This window comes from Diabrotica undecimpunctata, chromosome 2, assembly GCF_040954645.1.
Source record: "Diabrotica undecimpunctata isolate CICGRU chromosome 2, icDiaUnde3, whole genome shotgun sequence".
NCBI classification, from domain to species: Eukaryota; Metazoa; Arthropoda; class Insecta; order Coleoptera; family Chrysomelidae; genus Diabrotica; species Diabrotica undecimpunctata.
Genome location: NC_092804.1, coordinates 99151832 through 99169478, shown reverse-complemented (window position 1 = coordinate 99169478; position 17647 = coordinate 99151832). Strand labels below are relative to the sequence as shown.

General features: G+C 33.5%; 1 protein-coding gene across 1 annotated transcript in view; it reads right to left on the bottom strand.

Annotated features, from left to right (window-relative positions):
• Positions 1–8403: 8403 nt before the first annotated feature.
• LOC140433829 (potassium channel subfamily K member 18-like) overlaps positions 8404–17647 on the bottom strand; it is a 93726-nt gene continuing 84482 nt past the window's right edge. The window contains exons 4-5 of the mRNA XM_072521804.1: positions 10376–10697; positions 8404–8834 (exon numbers count right to left, since the gene is read on the bottom strand). Of these exons, the coding sequence (XP_072377905.1) occupies positions 8438–8834; positions 10376–10697 (719 nt within the window). The 3' untranslated portion in view covers positions 8404–8437. The remainder of the gene's footprint in view (positions 8835–10375; positions 10698–17647) is intronic.

Genomic DNA, 17647 nt, shown 5'->3' with positions numbered 1-17647 from the left:
GGCTCGTATCAGAAAGTGACCGCCAAAGTCGACGCCAACGCAAGAAAATGGTTTGGCCTTGGATATCCGTAGGTCAGGAAGAGCCTCCATAGGTGGCTGATAATTTTGAGGTTTTAGTCTCCAACAGGAAAGACACTTTGAAAGAACACTACGAATAACACGTTTGGATGAAATTATCCAAAAGTTTTGTGACAAGGCGAAGTGCGTACCTTGAATGCCTGCATGTAGATGTACAATATGGATTTCCGAAATAAGTAATTTAATAAAATTACCTTTAGAAGGTAAAAGAAGAGGAAAGCGCTTGTCATTCGCTAATTCTGACTGGCTAAGTCTTCCGCCCACTCTGAGGAGATCATGTGAATCAAAGAAGGGATTTAATTTTTTCAAATATTTGAATTTTATAGAATTACCCTTGTATTGTGTATGTAATTATGTAATTATGTAATTAACCTGTTCTATTTCCTCCTTCAAATATCTTTGTTGCACTAATCTAATTAGTTGATTAGTGGCGTTACTTTGTTCCTGAATAGAAAGCTTTCCAACTGTTCGTTGATTGGCTGATTTTAGGTTACCAACAAATCTAAGAACATAGGAAAAGATACGTTTTAATTTTGAAAAGGAAGAAAATCGATTACAGAGATTATCGACACATTCATCAGATGGAAAAGACAAAAGACAACTTTTCTGTTTCAATTCTAAGTTATGCTCGATAGAATTGGTCAAGGAGAATGACCAGTTATCTTCAGTAGTGCGAAGAAACTCCGGACCCACCCACCAAGCAGGAGTATTTAAGAAATCCTCAGGGAAAAGTCCTCGGGATCCGTGATCCGCACTATTTAATGAAGAAGGAATATATCGCCAGTGTTTTGAAGCAATTCTGTCTTGAATATAAGAAATTCTGTTACTGACGAAGGTTTTCCATTTATATGGCTGTGAATTAATCCAATGAAGAACAATAGTCGAATCTGACCATGCGTAAATTCTACTAAACGGTATAGTGAGAGTCTGCAGTATATAAAATAATAATTTGCTAAGAATTACTGCTGCATTGAGCTCGAGACGAGGAATAGTTTGTACCCTGGTAGGAGATACCTTTGTTCGGGCTAAAAGAAAATAAGTTTTAATGACTCCTGTATCATAACACACACGAAGGTATGTAACAGCAGAAGATCCACGTAAAGAAGCGTCGCAAAAGCCATGAAGCTCGCAGGAAATAATTCCATTTAAAGAAATATGACGAGGTATAGTAAACTTAGATAGTGTAGGCAGTTCAATTTTAAATTGTTCCCACCTTGAAGTAATTTCCAAAGGTGGAGTTGCATCCCAATCCAAATTAAGTAGCCAAAGACGCTGAATAATAGTCTTCACTATCAAAGTGACAGGATTAAGAATACCGTAAGGATCGAATATGCGAGCTATTTGGGATAAGAGATTTCGCTTTGTACAGGAAGCTTGAAGAGGTAAAATTTTGTAAAAGAAATCATCAGATGATGGATTCCATCCAAGTCCCAATACCTTCAACGAAGATTGATCTAAGTCAAATGAAAAAGACTGTTGCAGAATATGATCCAAAGGAATATTAGCGAGAGAGAATAACTGAGGGGCGTTACTTGCCCATTTTCGTAACTTAAATCCACCACGTTTCAATAAAGATATTAATTCCTTTATAGCAAGAACACTATTTTCTAAAGAATCATCTACGTAAGTATCTTTTAGGAGTATAGATGAGGCTACAGGTAAGTCCGGTTCGTCGAGTGCTAGCTGCTGTAGAGTACGAATTGCAAGATATGGTGAGCTAGACACACCGAAAGTAACCCGAGTAAGTTCGTATTCAGCAATAGATTCCTGTTCCGAAAAACTCCAAAGTATTCTTTGAAATCTTTGTTGCTCAGGAGCGATAAGAATCTGAGTAAACATGGATTTAATATCTGCAGTAAAGACATATTTATGAAACCTGAATTTAAGCAATACATTTACAAGATCATTTTGTAATTTTGGACCTGAATATAGCGTATCGTTTAAAGACGGAAAGTTAGGGGCGTGTGCAGAAGCATCAAACACAACGCGCAATGGAGTAGTACTGGACTTCTTGTAAATACAATGGTGTGGTAGATAATAAGCATTATTTATTGCCGTACTTGGCTGAATAGGATTTAAATAATGATTATCTATGAAACTTTTGATAAAGCTTAAATATTGAATCTTAAGTAATTCATTTTTTGGAAAATCTGCGCTCTAAAGAACTAAATCTTTGTAAGGCTAAACGTTTCGTGTCGCCAAAAGAAGGTATTTCGTTTTTGAAAGGCAGCTTTACTACAAATCTGCCCTCGGAATTTCTGTAAGTAGTATACAGCTACTCACAGAACGAGTCTTCCGGAGAATAAGATTTAACTACTGGTACTTCCTCAATGGCCCAGAATTGTTTTAATGTCGCATCTAATTGCTCAGAATCATTAGCAGAAAATGACGTGAAAAAGAAATGAATATTTGTTATATTTGTAGGTGGAATATTTCCCATCAAAACATAACCGAAACTTGTTTCAAGAGCTGAAAGCTGATCATTACGGGTTTTAATAATTCCTCCTGTTAAGATGTAAGGAAAGATATTTGCTCCTAATAGAACATCAACTTTACCTGGAATATTTGCCATTTTATCAGCCAACCTTAAATGTTGAAGATACGGCAAATTGTCTAAAGAAATTGGAACAGTTGACAGATTTGAGGAAGAATTATTGCATCTATCTCGCAATGAAAGTTTATGTCATAAGACGAAGAAATGTTCAATTTTACGCCTGATTCGGCTGGGGTGCACATTCTATCAAGACCTTGTATCGATAAAGCCGCATTGAATTTAGGGAGACTTAATTTGTCTGCACATTCTTTACTAATGCAGTTAGCTTGAGACGCACTGTCTAATAAGGCTCAAACTTCCAAGGCTTTACCAAACCGATCGAGAACATGGATTGTAGCTGTAGCTAGCAAGACATTATTTGTCAAAGTATTTGATAAGACGGATGTAGAAAGCATAGGATCGTTAGATGAACTAGCAACCTCGTTGTGGGAAGAAGAAGAAGAATGATCATTCGCATTGAGATTATCAAAATGAAGAGCAGTATGATGTTTTTTATTACAATGTGTACATCTTTTGGATGAAAGGCTTTTGATCGTAACATGAGTTTTAGACAAGCAGTTTATACAACATTTATTCTGTTTAGCAAAGTCAAAACGTTTTTGAAGTGATTCAGCAAGAAATTGATTGCATTTAAATACAGCATGATCCGAACTACAAAATAGACACTTATTTTTGACAGAACAGGTCAAAAATGTAGAAGTTTGACGAGATGAATACCTTACGTTATTAGAAGTATTGGAATTAATAGATTTAACATTTTTGCTAACTTGTCTTTTATATGACTCCAATGAAGTGCAACGCTGCAATGCGAACTTATAAACTGCCTCATAGGAAGGTACATTTTTTGAAGCAAAGTGTAATTCGAAAGCTCTAACTGTTTCTACATCCAATTTGTCCATCAGTAAATTCATTAGAATGAAGTCCCATTGAGAGGGAGAAAAAAGTAATTTTTCTAGAGAAGCTAAGTTTTCATTGAATATATCTAATAATTTTCTAAGTGAAACAGGATCATCAGTTTTAACCACACTGGCATTTTGAATATTTTTCCATAATGCTCTAGATAAATCTCGTTTACCTTCATAGCGATCAATTAAGGTGTTGTAAGCAATTATATAATTAGAATCTTGAAGCTTAATGCTTTTAACTAAATTGTAAGGTACTCCCTTAAGTGATTGCAGAAGATAACTAAACTTTTCCATATTAGAAAGATCAGAATTATTATGAACAAGAGCATTATACAAATCTATAAATGTGGGAAAATGGTGTTTAATAAAGAGAAGCTATTTTATTAATACTATTAGCAAATTCAAATCTAATTAATTCCTCCGAATCCAAATTTGCGTCATCCTCGACAGCAATTAAATTAATTAATTCAGTATGTTGATTATTAAAATTAGTATTGATAGCTTCGTAATCTTTTGCAGCAAAGAGAAACCCTGGAATTAATGAAACATCAACTAACACTTCATCTGCCAGCTTTTCCATTTGTTTAATTTTATAAATGTCAACGTTTCTCAATGCACGCAAACGAACAATTCTATTTGAATTTCTGGAAGACATTATTATTTATAGAAAGAGAAATTTATGTAACACAAAGAACCTTTAAAGAATGATCTCAATAAATTCAGTATGTACTCGTATATGTAATATATGTAATACTTTTAAAGTTATGAAACTCAATAAGTATCAGTAAGAATAAATATTTATTATATGTGAGTATGTATAATCGAGCAAACAAAAACACTCCAAGTATTATTTAAACAAAATCCAAATATATTTATTTAATTGTAACCAGAAATATACGCATAAAATATTTTTAAAAACCGGCGTTCAATAAATATAGCGTTTTTTTTTTTAAATTTCCTAAGTTGTTTAAAAATAAAATATATAATCTTATAAATCCCTTGTATTTAAAGAATTCTAAATTGTAGTACCTAGTAACAGAAATTGTGTTTTTGGAAACTTTCAACGGCTGTACTTCGATTTAACAATAAGTCAGGTAAAGACCCTGGTTGGGATTAACGGATCCGTTGCCAGATGTGTACCGCTAGTGGAATTTTTTCAATGATTTTAAACGAACTTTGAGAGAAGCTATGCACAAAAATTTAAAAATTTATATAATTTGATCACGTTTTTAATTGAATAAATTACTTTAAACTAATTATAATGTGGATCTGAAGGACCAAATGATTGAGCTATTTAAATTCTATAAGAGAAACACTCACTCATAATTGTTTATTTAGGTGCTGGTGTAATTTTAATATGAAAATAAGTCATATGTAAATTTATCAATTAATATAAATACTGTGTGTGTATGCGATCAAATTACGGTACCTGTGATGTTGATGTAATACTTCTTCTTCTTCTCAGTGCACTGGGTTGACTCGGATGGGACAGAATCTTCTCAAAAGGTCACGTGGTCAGGTTACACAAAAATACTGAAGTGTTTGTCGCGCCGATCTATACAAGACTATATCTAAACTACGATTAAGATTGAAGTGCGTAGCGTGTCGTAGCCCTGCTCACTTAGGACTTTTAGGGGGGGGGGCGGACTGTACAGGTCCGTATTAATTCACGATTGACAAGACATACACACACGTTAATTAAGAATTAAATATAAAAATAAAATAATAAAAATTATTAATAAAAACTAAGACTATGTGTGGAGGGACGTAACAGCGGATATTCGTGAGTTTTAACTCTTTGACGAAAAAAAGAACCGGTTTCCGTTTTTCATAAACTTTTCGAACTGTCAGTGATTTTGGGCTCCATCAGGACATCCATAATTTCCAGGGACAGATTTTTTATTAATGCAAGATGTACTAAATTTTATGCAACACATTTCCAAGAAAACACGTTTTGCATGGTTTTTTTCTTTAACCAAAATACAGAAATCCCCGAAATTGAACTCATGTTTCCGAGTTATTGCATGTTCTGCGAGTGCACATGCATTTATTTTGTTGGTTCTTATGTCACTGCGATGTGAGTTCACCCTACTGTGGAAATTACGAGAAGATTCTTCGATGTAAATGTTGTTGCAATTGGCACACGGTATAGAATAAACAACATTCGATGACTCCTGTTTGTGAAAGGATCTTTTGTCTTTGTGTATAACTTAAATCCCGTTTTTACATTCTCAGTTGCAATTTTCAAGCCATTAACATTTTTGAAAATTTTCATTAGCTTAGGTGTTAGAGCTGGAATGTAGGGTAAGGAACCATAAGTTATTTTAGATGGTATCATTGAAGTGTTGTTTGTCAATGTCACTTGTCGGACCTCATAGTTATAAAGATTTTGTTTGTTGGAAAATTGCGATAGAAAAGGAGAACCGAAAATGAGTTTATTTAAAACCCCTATGGGGAAGGAGTTCTCTAGTAGTATCGAACTCAACTTTTTTCTTTACAAGTTGTTATAAGTTCATCCAAAACAAAGTTACATAATATTGGGGATATTTTACTGCCCAATTGACAATTGCTATTCAATATAGTTCCAGAAAAAATCGTAAGGGTATTAGGATAAATAGGTCCGGCATCCTTTTCTACAAAGAGAACTAATGCTTAGCGTACGATGATAACGAGGTTCTCATTGCAAGAAATGAAAAAGAACTGGCAACTGTAGCAAAAAGACAGATTCGGGAAAGCTCTAAACTGGGACTGAAAATTAATATTAATAAATCTAAGTACATTGAAGTCTCGAGCAAAAAATGAATAAACACCAGGGTCTTCTTTAATTGGAGGTGAAGGCTGGATCAGTTATAGAATTCAAAAAGGTGGATAAATATATGTACTTAGGTACCCCGATTGATTAGACATGTAAAGAAGAAACTGGAATCAACCTGATACTGACTAGAAGCAACATATGTTCTGGAGCATTGAACAAAAAAATTAAGGCCAAATATATATATCGTAATACAAAAATAAGATAACAGAATAGATTGGAAGCACGGAAAAGAAAGATACTTCGCATCGCAGAATGTTTGGTGGAAAAGTAGTAGAGGGAGAAGGAAGAAGACAGATTAATGTAGAAGTATACCAATTGTATACTAAGTCTACTATAACAAAAGTAGCCTGAAGTAGCTCGTACATCTAGAAAGCATGCAAGTAATGCAATAATGCAATAAAAGTCAAGACTATTGGTTGGTAATTACCTGAAGGCAAACAAAAGAGAGGTAGACCAAGAAAGAAATGGGACATGTAGTGATGGAAGATGTCAGATAGATGGGAATCAAAGATTGGAGGCTGACAGCTAAGAACAGAAAACGATGGAAATTATTCATTCGGCAATGCGTCTAAGAGGGCTGTTAACGGTATACATACATACTTTTTCCAACGCTTTTTGACATTCTTTTCGTGAACTAGTATCTTTTTATTTTCATATTAAATACGTTAAATCTGATTAAATTCTTTTGCTTTATTTGCTTTGTGTTTGACTATTTCATACATCTTAAGCTTCTGCCTAGATTTTTCTACTGCTACTTTCGCTTCTTTTTTGGCGAATTTATAGTTTTAAAGATCTGTGTCCTACCTATTTACTTGACACTTATATACAGTTTTTCTGCTACTTTATTTTTCTTAAACATCGTTTGTCCATCACTGTGTTGTTGGTTTACTCTTATTAACTAGTACCTTGTAGTCTTTATATTGATCTTTACACTCTGAATGATTTTGTCCACGTTTGCTATAATTAGTTAATTTCCTCTCTTTAAATATAATGTACTACTAATCGCCATATCTAATAATATTGCTAATTCCCCCATATAAACTCCAGATTTATTTCTGGTCCCAAAGTATAGTTCTCCATGTATTGCTCCATATTCTCATTCTTAAACATGTGCATTAAATTAACCCTACAATGGCTCTCTCCTTTGACGGACTATTACTCAGTATGTCTTGTGATTGATTGATTGATTGATTGAAAGCTTTTCTTTCATTCTCATCTACACGGAATTCAGAAGCATACACACACAACATTCAATACTTCTTTATCATGGACAAATTTCATTGTCATTATTGTATCGCTTGCTCTTAAAACTTTTACTACTTTATCTTATTTCTATCGATCTCTTAGGTTTTTCTCTTGTTATCCTTTGCACTTCTTTTTTTAAATGCAAGATGCAAGCAATTTGTACTCTCCTTCTTTAAAGGGCTTCTACCAAATGCATACTCTTACCTGTAAGACTTCCAAGATTCTAAGACCCTATTCTGATATTTTTGAAATCCAAACGAAGGCTCTATTTGCTCTCAGATTATTTCACTACGGAGATACCATCATTTCAGTATAACTTTTGTTACATTTTGGAAGGTCTTCTCATTATTATGGTCTGAAATTTTTTTCAGATATTTGATGCCTGAATGCCTTTTCTTTCAACATCGTGTCCTTTACGATTTGGCCAATACACCACCAATGTAACCAAAATACAGTATTACCCTACACCCTCTTATATTTTCTGTAGAGATCAGGATCTCTACTGGATGGACTGCCCTATAATCTCACGTATTGTTGCCCGTATCCCGCCACTAGAAAGTATGTACTTTATGTGGTATTGGTTAACTTTATAGTAAAAACAAAATGTAAAGTATGTAGCCACTTCCTACCATTCTGGCAAATGGCCGAATGGTAGCAAATGCGAGAATAGTGGCAAATGCCTGTGTGATGCCATTCAATACAAAACTTAATATTTTTGATTGTATTGGTAATCATATTTAAAAACTAAAACTTTTAACTAAATTAAGTTAGGTAAATAAAACAAGGGTAGTTATAAATAAATTTTATTTGAAGTACAAACATTTCCATCACAGATGCCGGTTAGTTTTTTATTAATCCTAAGTTATTCGCAATCTGTCTACATTTATACGTCACTTCTTCTTGCACCAAACTAAAACACATCGAAACTACGACAAGACCAAAAAATATATAAACACAACATGCCAACAATTGCAACTGGGCATGAAAGTCTGTAGTTTGAGGTAAAGTGTCTCCAATACCGATCGTTGACAACGCTATGAAACAAAAGTAGATAGCGTCCAGGAAGCTCTTACTACTAGTTGAAGAAAAGGCGAACGCGCCAGCGCACACGTACGTAATAAACATTGTTAGGACGAGAAGAGCAGGCACTGATGGTGGTGGTGGTTGGGAAGATGAACTATTTGTTTCTGGAGGACTCCAAATCAACGGCATACGAGATGGTGTGTCGTGGGTACATCTAAAAAAATAATAGTTGTATTAACCAATTACCTTATAATAGAAATAAATTATGTGAAATCAATCAATTTGTTCCCGTCCTTATTTAAGAACTGCCCTTAGAAGAGAAGATTGGAGATACAGCAACAAATTTATTTTAGGTAAATAATATATATATATATATATATATATATATATATATATATATGTATATATATATATATATACATATATATATATATATATATATATATATATATATATATATATATATGTATATATATGTATTATATATATATATGTATATATATATACCTATGTATATATATGTATATATATATATATGAAGTGAATGAGCATAAACCATCTTACTAAGAACGAAAAAATGCGCACCTAGATGTTCTCTGAAACAGAAGGTTTATTACTTGCCATTCAAGATCAGATTATACCAACCACAAATTACCTGTAATATATCGTCAGACACTCAGGTTTAAAACGACAAATGCCGATATGGATGTCAAGCGCAGGAAACCATTTACCAACATTTTACCGGGGGCTGCAAGGCATTTTCTGCTACTAAATATAAGGAACGGCATGAGTCAGTAGGGAAAATCTTTTATCAAAGTATAGCTTTCAAACTGGGACTACTTCAAACAAATCATTTCCCATATTAACAATACGTTCCTGACAGTATGCTTGAGAATGACAACTACAAGCTATATTGTGATCGCAATGTGCTCATATACCAAACAGTAGCACATAATAGATCAGATCTCATACTAGTTAATAAACTAACGAGACAAACGACACTAATCAATGTAGAGATCTTGAAATACAAATAAGGAGACAATAAAAAATGGAAAGTACCCAGACGATACCTATTAGGTAAAGAGTGGAGTAAAGAAGAGTGAAGAACCTAGAAAACATTAAAAGCTGGTTTTAAATGAATATCTCCATAAGACCATGCAGAAAACTGTACTACTTTCGACGTCCAGATGCATACGAAAATTTTTGGGAGATACACCGGAAATGGTACCACCAGGGCTCAATCCTTTTGATCCCGTAGGTATCTGGGATGAATGAATTTTCTCCTTAGAAGGAGTGTGAGCTGTATGGCTAAATCTGGTTAATAATAATAATAATATAGGAGCTTTAAACGAGTTTAATATGCTCTGAATACTACTTACTACTGACTATTGTATGCAGTAGAGGTCTGAAATCTCAAACCGAATAATATAAAACATAGTTAAAGTTTTGAGATGTGATTTTAAAGATAAGGTGGGTTGTTGAGTGACCAATATAAAAATAAAAAGGCAAGAAACTTCCAAAATTTTGGATACTCCATAAGAAGAGAAACATTATTTACTACTTTAAAATATAATGTAAGGTAAAATAGAAAAAAAAGGAATCCTGACCGTAAAAAAACTTCATGGATTCAAAATTTGAAAGACTAGTTCATTTTAAACAGTGGTTCATGACGAAGGTATTAAATATGACAATTAAATTAACACTTAAAAATACTAGGTAAATATTTTTTCATATAAACCATTATGTAATTCTTACATGGCTTGATCATTTTCATCAGTATCCTCAGTTTCCTCTAAATCTGCAGTCGCTGCAATACCTTCGATTGAGGAGTTGATAGAATTTCTCATGGGCACTCCATGATGAGAGTGTGTAGGACAAATGGGAATAATAACATCGGCCAGCGTTTGTCGCACAGCTCCCTGTCTACAGCGTCCCCTTGTGTGACTTGACCTGACAGTTGCAAGTAGAGATCGCTTTTGAATTTCCACTGGTTCGATATATTGATTATGATGATTTGGTCTGAAATTGACGTGGTTTGGAGTATTTTGTCCTGAAGATGTTTGTACAGATGCTAAATCTAAAATAAAATAAATACGTTAAATTATTGAAAACTGCTACTGCGTAGGGACGACTCTTTGTTGATGTGCAGTGGGAAGAACTAGGAGAAGAGAATTATTTGTTTCAATTGGTTATTGGGTATAATTTTGAATTTGTTTTTATATTTCTTCATTTAGATATAAAGATATATAACAAGATTAGTATTTTTTAATATTTTTTATCTCAAAAGTTTTAGCTTAATAGAAAATAAAAATAAAGAGAAATATTTTTGTTGATCACGACCAGTTTGCAGCAGGGCTCAATGATAAATCCGTTTTTTTTTATTTCTCAGTTCATTAGAAATATTAACATACTTTTTTCATTTACATTCTTTGAAAATTTGCGAGTATAACATTTTGTTGAATCGTGTTCTAGTTCGCCTACGAATCGGACGTGCTTATCGGCAAAGCGAAACGAAATTAAACGGTATTCGTTTAAAAATTGTGTTTTATAAGTCTTCAAAGTTGGTGTAAAAATAAAATTGGATAGTGAGTTAAGAACAATTAAATGGACCAGTTAGTCGGGGGGGGGGGACCCATAGACGACCCAGCGCCCCCAGATATACGTCAAAAAAATATAGTTTTTGGTGAATGTGTAAGTATGTATATCTTCCCAGGGGCAGAGCTGACATCTCTTAATAAAAATAGCATCCACAACCAAGATCAACTTCGTCAAAAAATGATATACAAACAACAACAATGAGCATCAATAACACATCGAAAGAAGGAGAGGAGGTTTTGTATGTAAGTACTGATTTAGGTCCGTATCATATTTATGTTGAGAATAATTCGGTAGAATTTAAAGGTAAATTAAATCCACTTAAAATCGGAGATACAATTCTTTCTAACATTCCGGAGAGAGACAATAAAATTATTAGTATTGATTCTATAGGTCGGAATAGGATTAGAATCAAGTTAAAGGATTATAAATCAGCAAATTTTCTAATAAATAATGAAAACGAAATCATTTTTGTTAAAAATAACTTTGTATTGTATATATCAAAATTCATTCTTCATAGACAAGGTGTTAATAGAGATATAGAAAACTGTTTTTCAGAGGCGTACATAAAATATAAAATAAGACAATTTGATCAACATTGCACTTTTGAAGTATCTAATGTCAAAAGAATAAAACATAAAGTAGAAAAAATTACAGACGATGGTAAAATAGTCGAATATTTACTCACAAAGTCTTGCATTGTTATTTTCAAATCACAAATCTTACCAAAATATATTTCTATTATTAAAGTCATCAAGGAAGTAGAGCCGTATTACCAGAAAGTATTATTATGTTATAACTGCCTCCGTTTTGGTCACCTGGGAGGTCAGTGTCGAAGTAAACCAAGATGCAGCAAATGTCAGGATTCCCATACCACACAAGATTGTAATAATTCAGATTACATACCACGTTGCTTTAACTGTCAAGGAAATCATCTTACTACTAATTTGTCTGCTTTTCCAGAATTTAAAAGACAAAAAATTGTAAAGGAAACCATGAGCTCTTGCAATATTAATTTCTTTGATGCAAATAAACAGGTCCCAAGAAATACGTACGCAAACCTAGTCTCTCATAATACCTCTGTCATGGAAAGTGGTCAAATATTCTCGACAAATTATTCTCAACGGCTTCAATCTGGACCTATCCCTTTTAGTACAATACAGTATCATTCCTCTCAACCTCAGTACTCACAGTCCCACAGTTTACAACCCAAATTCTATAATCACAATTTTACTAATTATATGTTTTCTTTTTCTACAACTTCAAACCCAAACAAAAGGCACAGGCCAACCAGCCCTGATCCCATTGAAATTTCAAGAAAAGAAATACTTACACAATCAAACACCTCTTTTGACTCAGGGAGAATTTTTAGTAGTCAACATTATTTAAAAAACTCAGTTGGAGTAAAATTACAATCAAAGGAATTAAATGCAACAATAAGTTTAGTTTTAGAAGTAGTTCTCAATATTATAAGTAATATAAAACAAATAAACAATTTCGATGTATCAAAATCTGAAATAGTGGAATTAATTAGTAAATACGTAAACCATACCTTGTCTTCAAATTCGCAGACACAAACGCAAACATAAATTTGCTGCAATGGAACTGTTGTTCAGCAGTAGCTAATAAAGTAAATCAAAATAATATTTCCATAACATTGCTCTCAGAAACGTGGTTTAAATCAAAATACTATTATAATTTTAAAGGTTACAATTGCTTTAGATCAGATCGGGCAGACGGATATGGTGGAACTGCCATTTTATTAAAATCAAACTTAAGATGCGAAGAAATAAATTAAAAATTAAAAATAGATATCCTTTCACTCATAAATGTATTTCAGTTAAAATTTTCCGAGGTTAAAATCCTATCAATATTGTGTCAGTTTACATTGAACCAAAGACCAAGATATCTGAAAGTCAATGGTTGGAATTCTTTAAAGACATACCTAAACCGTTTATTATTGGTGGGGATTTTAATTCCCACAGTATCGCATGGGGCTGTGAAATAGAAGACAGCTATGGTAAAAAACTTTTAGAATGTATTAATCATTGTAATTTGATATGTCTGAATGATGGATCGCCCACGTTAGCAACTAGTAAGAGTCCATACGCTTTTGACTTAACCTTTTGTATACAAGATATTTCAAAATTTTTTACTTGGAGAGTCCTACAAGACCCTCATGGATCCAATGATCTTCCGATTATCATTAACATGGAAACAGATCATATAACTTCATTTACAAGTCACAACTGTCACAAGATCTGGAATCTTAACAAGGCCGATAGGAAATTATACACATCTGTACTAGAAGCTGAAAATTCTCCTGAAAACTATAAAACTCTAATAGCAAACATTAATAAAGCAGCCAATTTACCAATACCAAAGTTTTCATCTAACGGAATACATAAAAGACGAATTTCGATCCAATGGTGGTGTGAAATATAATCCTACAAGAAATAATTTAGTTGAATTTAAGAGACTTGACGCCGTTTCAAAAGAACTCTTCAAACCCAAAAAAAACCGAATTGGGTAGAATACTGCGAAAGCCTAAATTCAAAACCACAAATCAGTCAAGTATGGAAAAAAGTTAACGCTTTTAAAACCCGCAAACAGTCCAACAATATTCCAATATATCCAGAATTTAGCTGGCTAGATGAATTTCATAAAAAAATATCTCCACAGTGGGTACAGACTAACAAACGTACATAGGTCCAAACAACTAAATCATATAGAACTGGAAATTATGACTATTTACCATAAAATTACAAATTTAGGAAAAAACATTATTATATCATTAATAAAGGGACACACGGGCATTAAGGGCAATGAAATAGTAGTTAGCCTAGCCAAATCTGCCCTAGAAATAGGCAGAGAAGCTCCCTTGAACTTACTCCCCTTTTCAGACATTGATATAATTAGTAAACGGCATCAAAAAGAAAAATGGCAAATATATCATCAAAACACGAGAACTGGAAATAATAACAAACAAATTCAGCCTGAAATACCCATAAACAGATGGTTTCGTACCCTATTAAATCACCATTTCATAAGGGTCATAAACAGATTAAGATCTAATCATGCTCTTACCCCCCTTCATATATACAAGTTGGGTCTCACGGAGTCACCTAATTGCATTTGTGGAAAAGAAGGTAACCTACTACATATTTTCCTTGAATGTTCCCACGAATCAGTAAACATAAACAAATTTTATGGTAATCTTATTATATTAAAAATTCCACTTCCCGTCTACCTGAACAATTTGATTTTCTCTATAGATATCAATATATTAAAAACGATTTAACGATGTAAATATAAATTGTAGCTTTAAAAGTAACCCTTACATTTAAGTAAATATTGTATTATATTATAGCAGAAAAAAACATATATAAAAGAATTAAACAATAAAAAGGAAGATGTAAACCTCCGAGATGTTGAATCGGGTTATGTCTTAGCGCAGGAAAAAAAAATTGTAATTTATTAAAAATTGTACGTTAAATTGTACGGATGATTGTATGTTTATTAAAAAAAAAAAAAAAAATTCAGAAATACAGAAAAAATTCCTCTGATTGTAAAAATTGTTTGTCTTTAAATTTGTCTGGCTAATTGGCTCGGTCAAGGCCATCAACCCAAAATAAAAAAAAAAAAACATTTTGTTTTCAAATCTTGTAAAAAATAATTTACTTTAGTATTTCTATTTAATTAAATATTTGTTTTAAAAGTTTGACGATAGGTAAAACTGCTTCAAACATTGAGCCAAGGATGTTTCGGAAGTAATAGACTTGAGAGTCAATTAACAAATGGCTATCTGGAGTTCAGCAGAAGAAGATTAGAAGATAAGCAAATATGGATGCTGAACTGTGGACCACAGAAAAACTATTCAAAACCAGAGTGGCGGAAATTGTAGAACCCGAGGGTCAAAAGTAACCCTATAGAATACCATAACCCCCACCTCCTAACAAAGAGTCGCTAAGAAAGTCAGGGAACAATAACTAGCAGACTAGGTCACAAAACAATGTAACAAAAGTGGTCAAGAAGGCGGCAGTCTACAGACACCATCCTGATACTCAACTAGATCAGTGGATAAGGCTCTTATTGGAATTAAGAATCAACTTTTACATTTCTTTAACACAATGTTAACCGCATGGCCCCTGTGAGTAGGTGAGTACCTAGCTTGTGCTTACGAAAATATCAAAAAATGGAATGTTTATGTAGTGAGGGCTACAAAGGCTCTGTAGGGGGGAGTAGAACTGACTCTATTAAATCCAATAAGATACCTAAGCGCCCCATAGTCCCCACCCACGTCCCTGGGGCAGAGACTGAAAAATAAATTATCAGAACCTGCCTAAGGAAACAAAATTAAGACCTTAAGATGGAAGAATGGTTGAAATATCAGAATATCGTGAAGAACAAAAAAATCTTGGGCTTCTTGACTTTTTTTACACATTCTTGACGGCTGCTTATTTTAAGGCGTCTTGAAAATTGGGAAAGGTATTCTTCAAAATCACCACAGGAGTCTCAATGACTCCAATCAAGGCAATCTTCAGCATAGTAAGGCAGCTTTGGAAGAATTTGCATTAGGTTTACCAGGGCTAATTAGAAGGTCCATCGGGCATTGATAGAGAATTTATATATAAAGTAATATATGGTTGAATGCTCGAATAAATGAACTTTATTCAAATAAAAGGCAGATATCGAGCACAAATTTGATTAAATCGTGGCCAAGTATTCTCGCTCTTAGAGCATCTTCAGGAGCACTTCGTCAAAATTAGGTTATCCAACAATTTTATGAATGTCATAAACATTAAATAATCCATTTACACAACACTAGACAAAGGACAAATAGTTTAAATTTTTTTTTTAATTTGAAGAAGCTACATAGTGGGTGACAGCAGGAGAGAGAATCAATCATGATTGATTGTGTTAATGTATTATTTATTGTTTATTACATTCATAAAATTGTTGGATAACCTATAATTTTGACGTAACAGTATCCAAAGCTACAATTGCCATTTAGATCTCCTACCTTCGAAAGGAGCCGGCGCAATAAGAAGATATAGGCCCAAAATATATTTTTAAGTGAACATATACCAAGGAAAATAATGGAGCGGAGAAAACATACGGGTACATAAATATTTATTAGTGGTGAAAATTTAAACATTTTATTCCACTTTGTAACTAAAACTCAGTATTCCAGGCAGAGAGTTATACAATCTTATATTGTGCAAGAAAATACAAGGCTTTCGAACTAAAGCATATCAATATATGTTCAAAGATAGTCAAGCAACCATGGGTAATCATAAAAGTCCTAAAGTATAGTCTAAGCTATTGCCGAAATGCTGAGAACCCGACAGATTGGTGGAACATAACAGTCTTACACTTTACGAGTCTCAGGTCATAGAAAACTGCACGATAATAAAAGTCTCATGAGTTAGCCAGAAGAAAATCAGCACACAATACTTCGCTTGGAGCTACAGCTGGAGTGCCAAATAATATGTGCCAAAGAATACGGAAAAATGTATTGTTACGACAGTTGCGTAAGATTTATTTCATGTAGAAAAAGAAAACTAGAAGTCTTCGAAAGAAAAGTCCTAAGAAAGATATTTGGACCTACAAACGAAAACGGAATATGGAGATCCAGGTACAACCATGAACTCTACCAACTGTTCAAAGAGACACCGATCTCAGAATTCGTTAAACTTTAGAGACTTCGCTGGACTGGTCATGTAGTAAGAATGGAGATAGAAAGATTGCCGAAAAGAGCCCTAGATAGTAAAATGCAGGGCGCGAGACCAAGAGAAAGCCCACGGAAAAGATGGGAGGATGAGGTGGCAGCGGGCGCGCAAAATTTACTAGATGTGAGAACCTGGAGAAGATCGGCGCGGGACCGACAAGGTTGGAGGCATAGTTGGGAGGAGGCCAAGGCCCGATTTGGGCTGTAGTGCCATTGGGGAGAGAGAGAGAGAGAGAGAGAGAGAGAGAGAGAGAGAGAGAGAGAGAGAGAGAGAGAGAGAGAGAGAGAAAAAGTCCCTTAACAAAAAAGAAGTTCTAAAAATCAAGAATGTTCTACATATCATCGAAATATCCACAATGTCTCGAAGGATTGAAACGTCAGAAAATGTTAAGTAGGAAGTTGACAGTTAAAGTAGTAGTAGTAATTGATTTATTAAATAGTTCTGTCATTCAGTTAAAGTTGATATCAAATTAAATAGTTCTGTCATTCAGTTAAAGTTGTTATCAAATATTGTAATATTGCTTGTTTTGAATAACAGTGATTTTAGAGAAGTATCGCGTTGGTGGCAGCGGTGGGCTAAAAGAGATAGTAAGTAAGTTTTTAAAAATAAAAAAAGAGGACGGTATATTATAAAATTAAATAAAGGGAAGATATCTTATTGTTTCTTGTCATCTCTCAAATCGCTACCATATTGATCTATA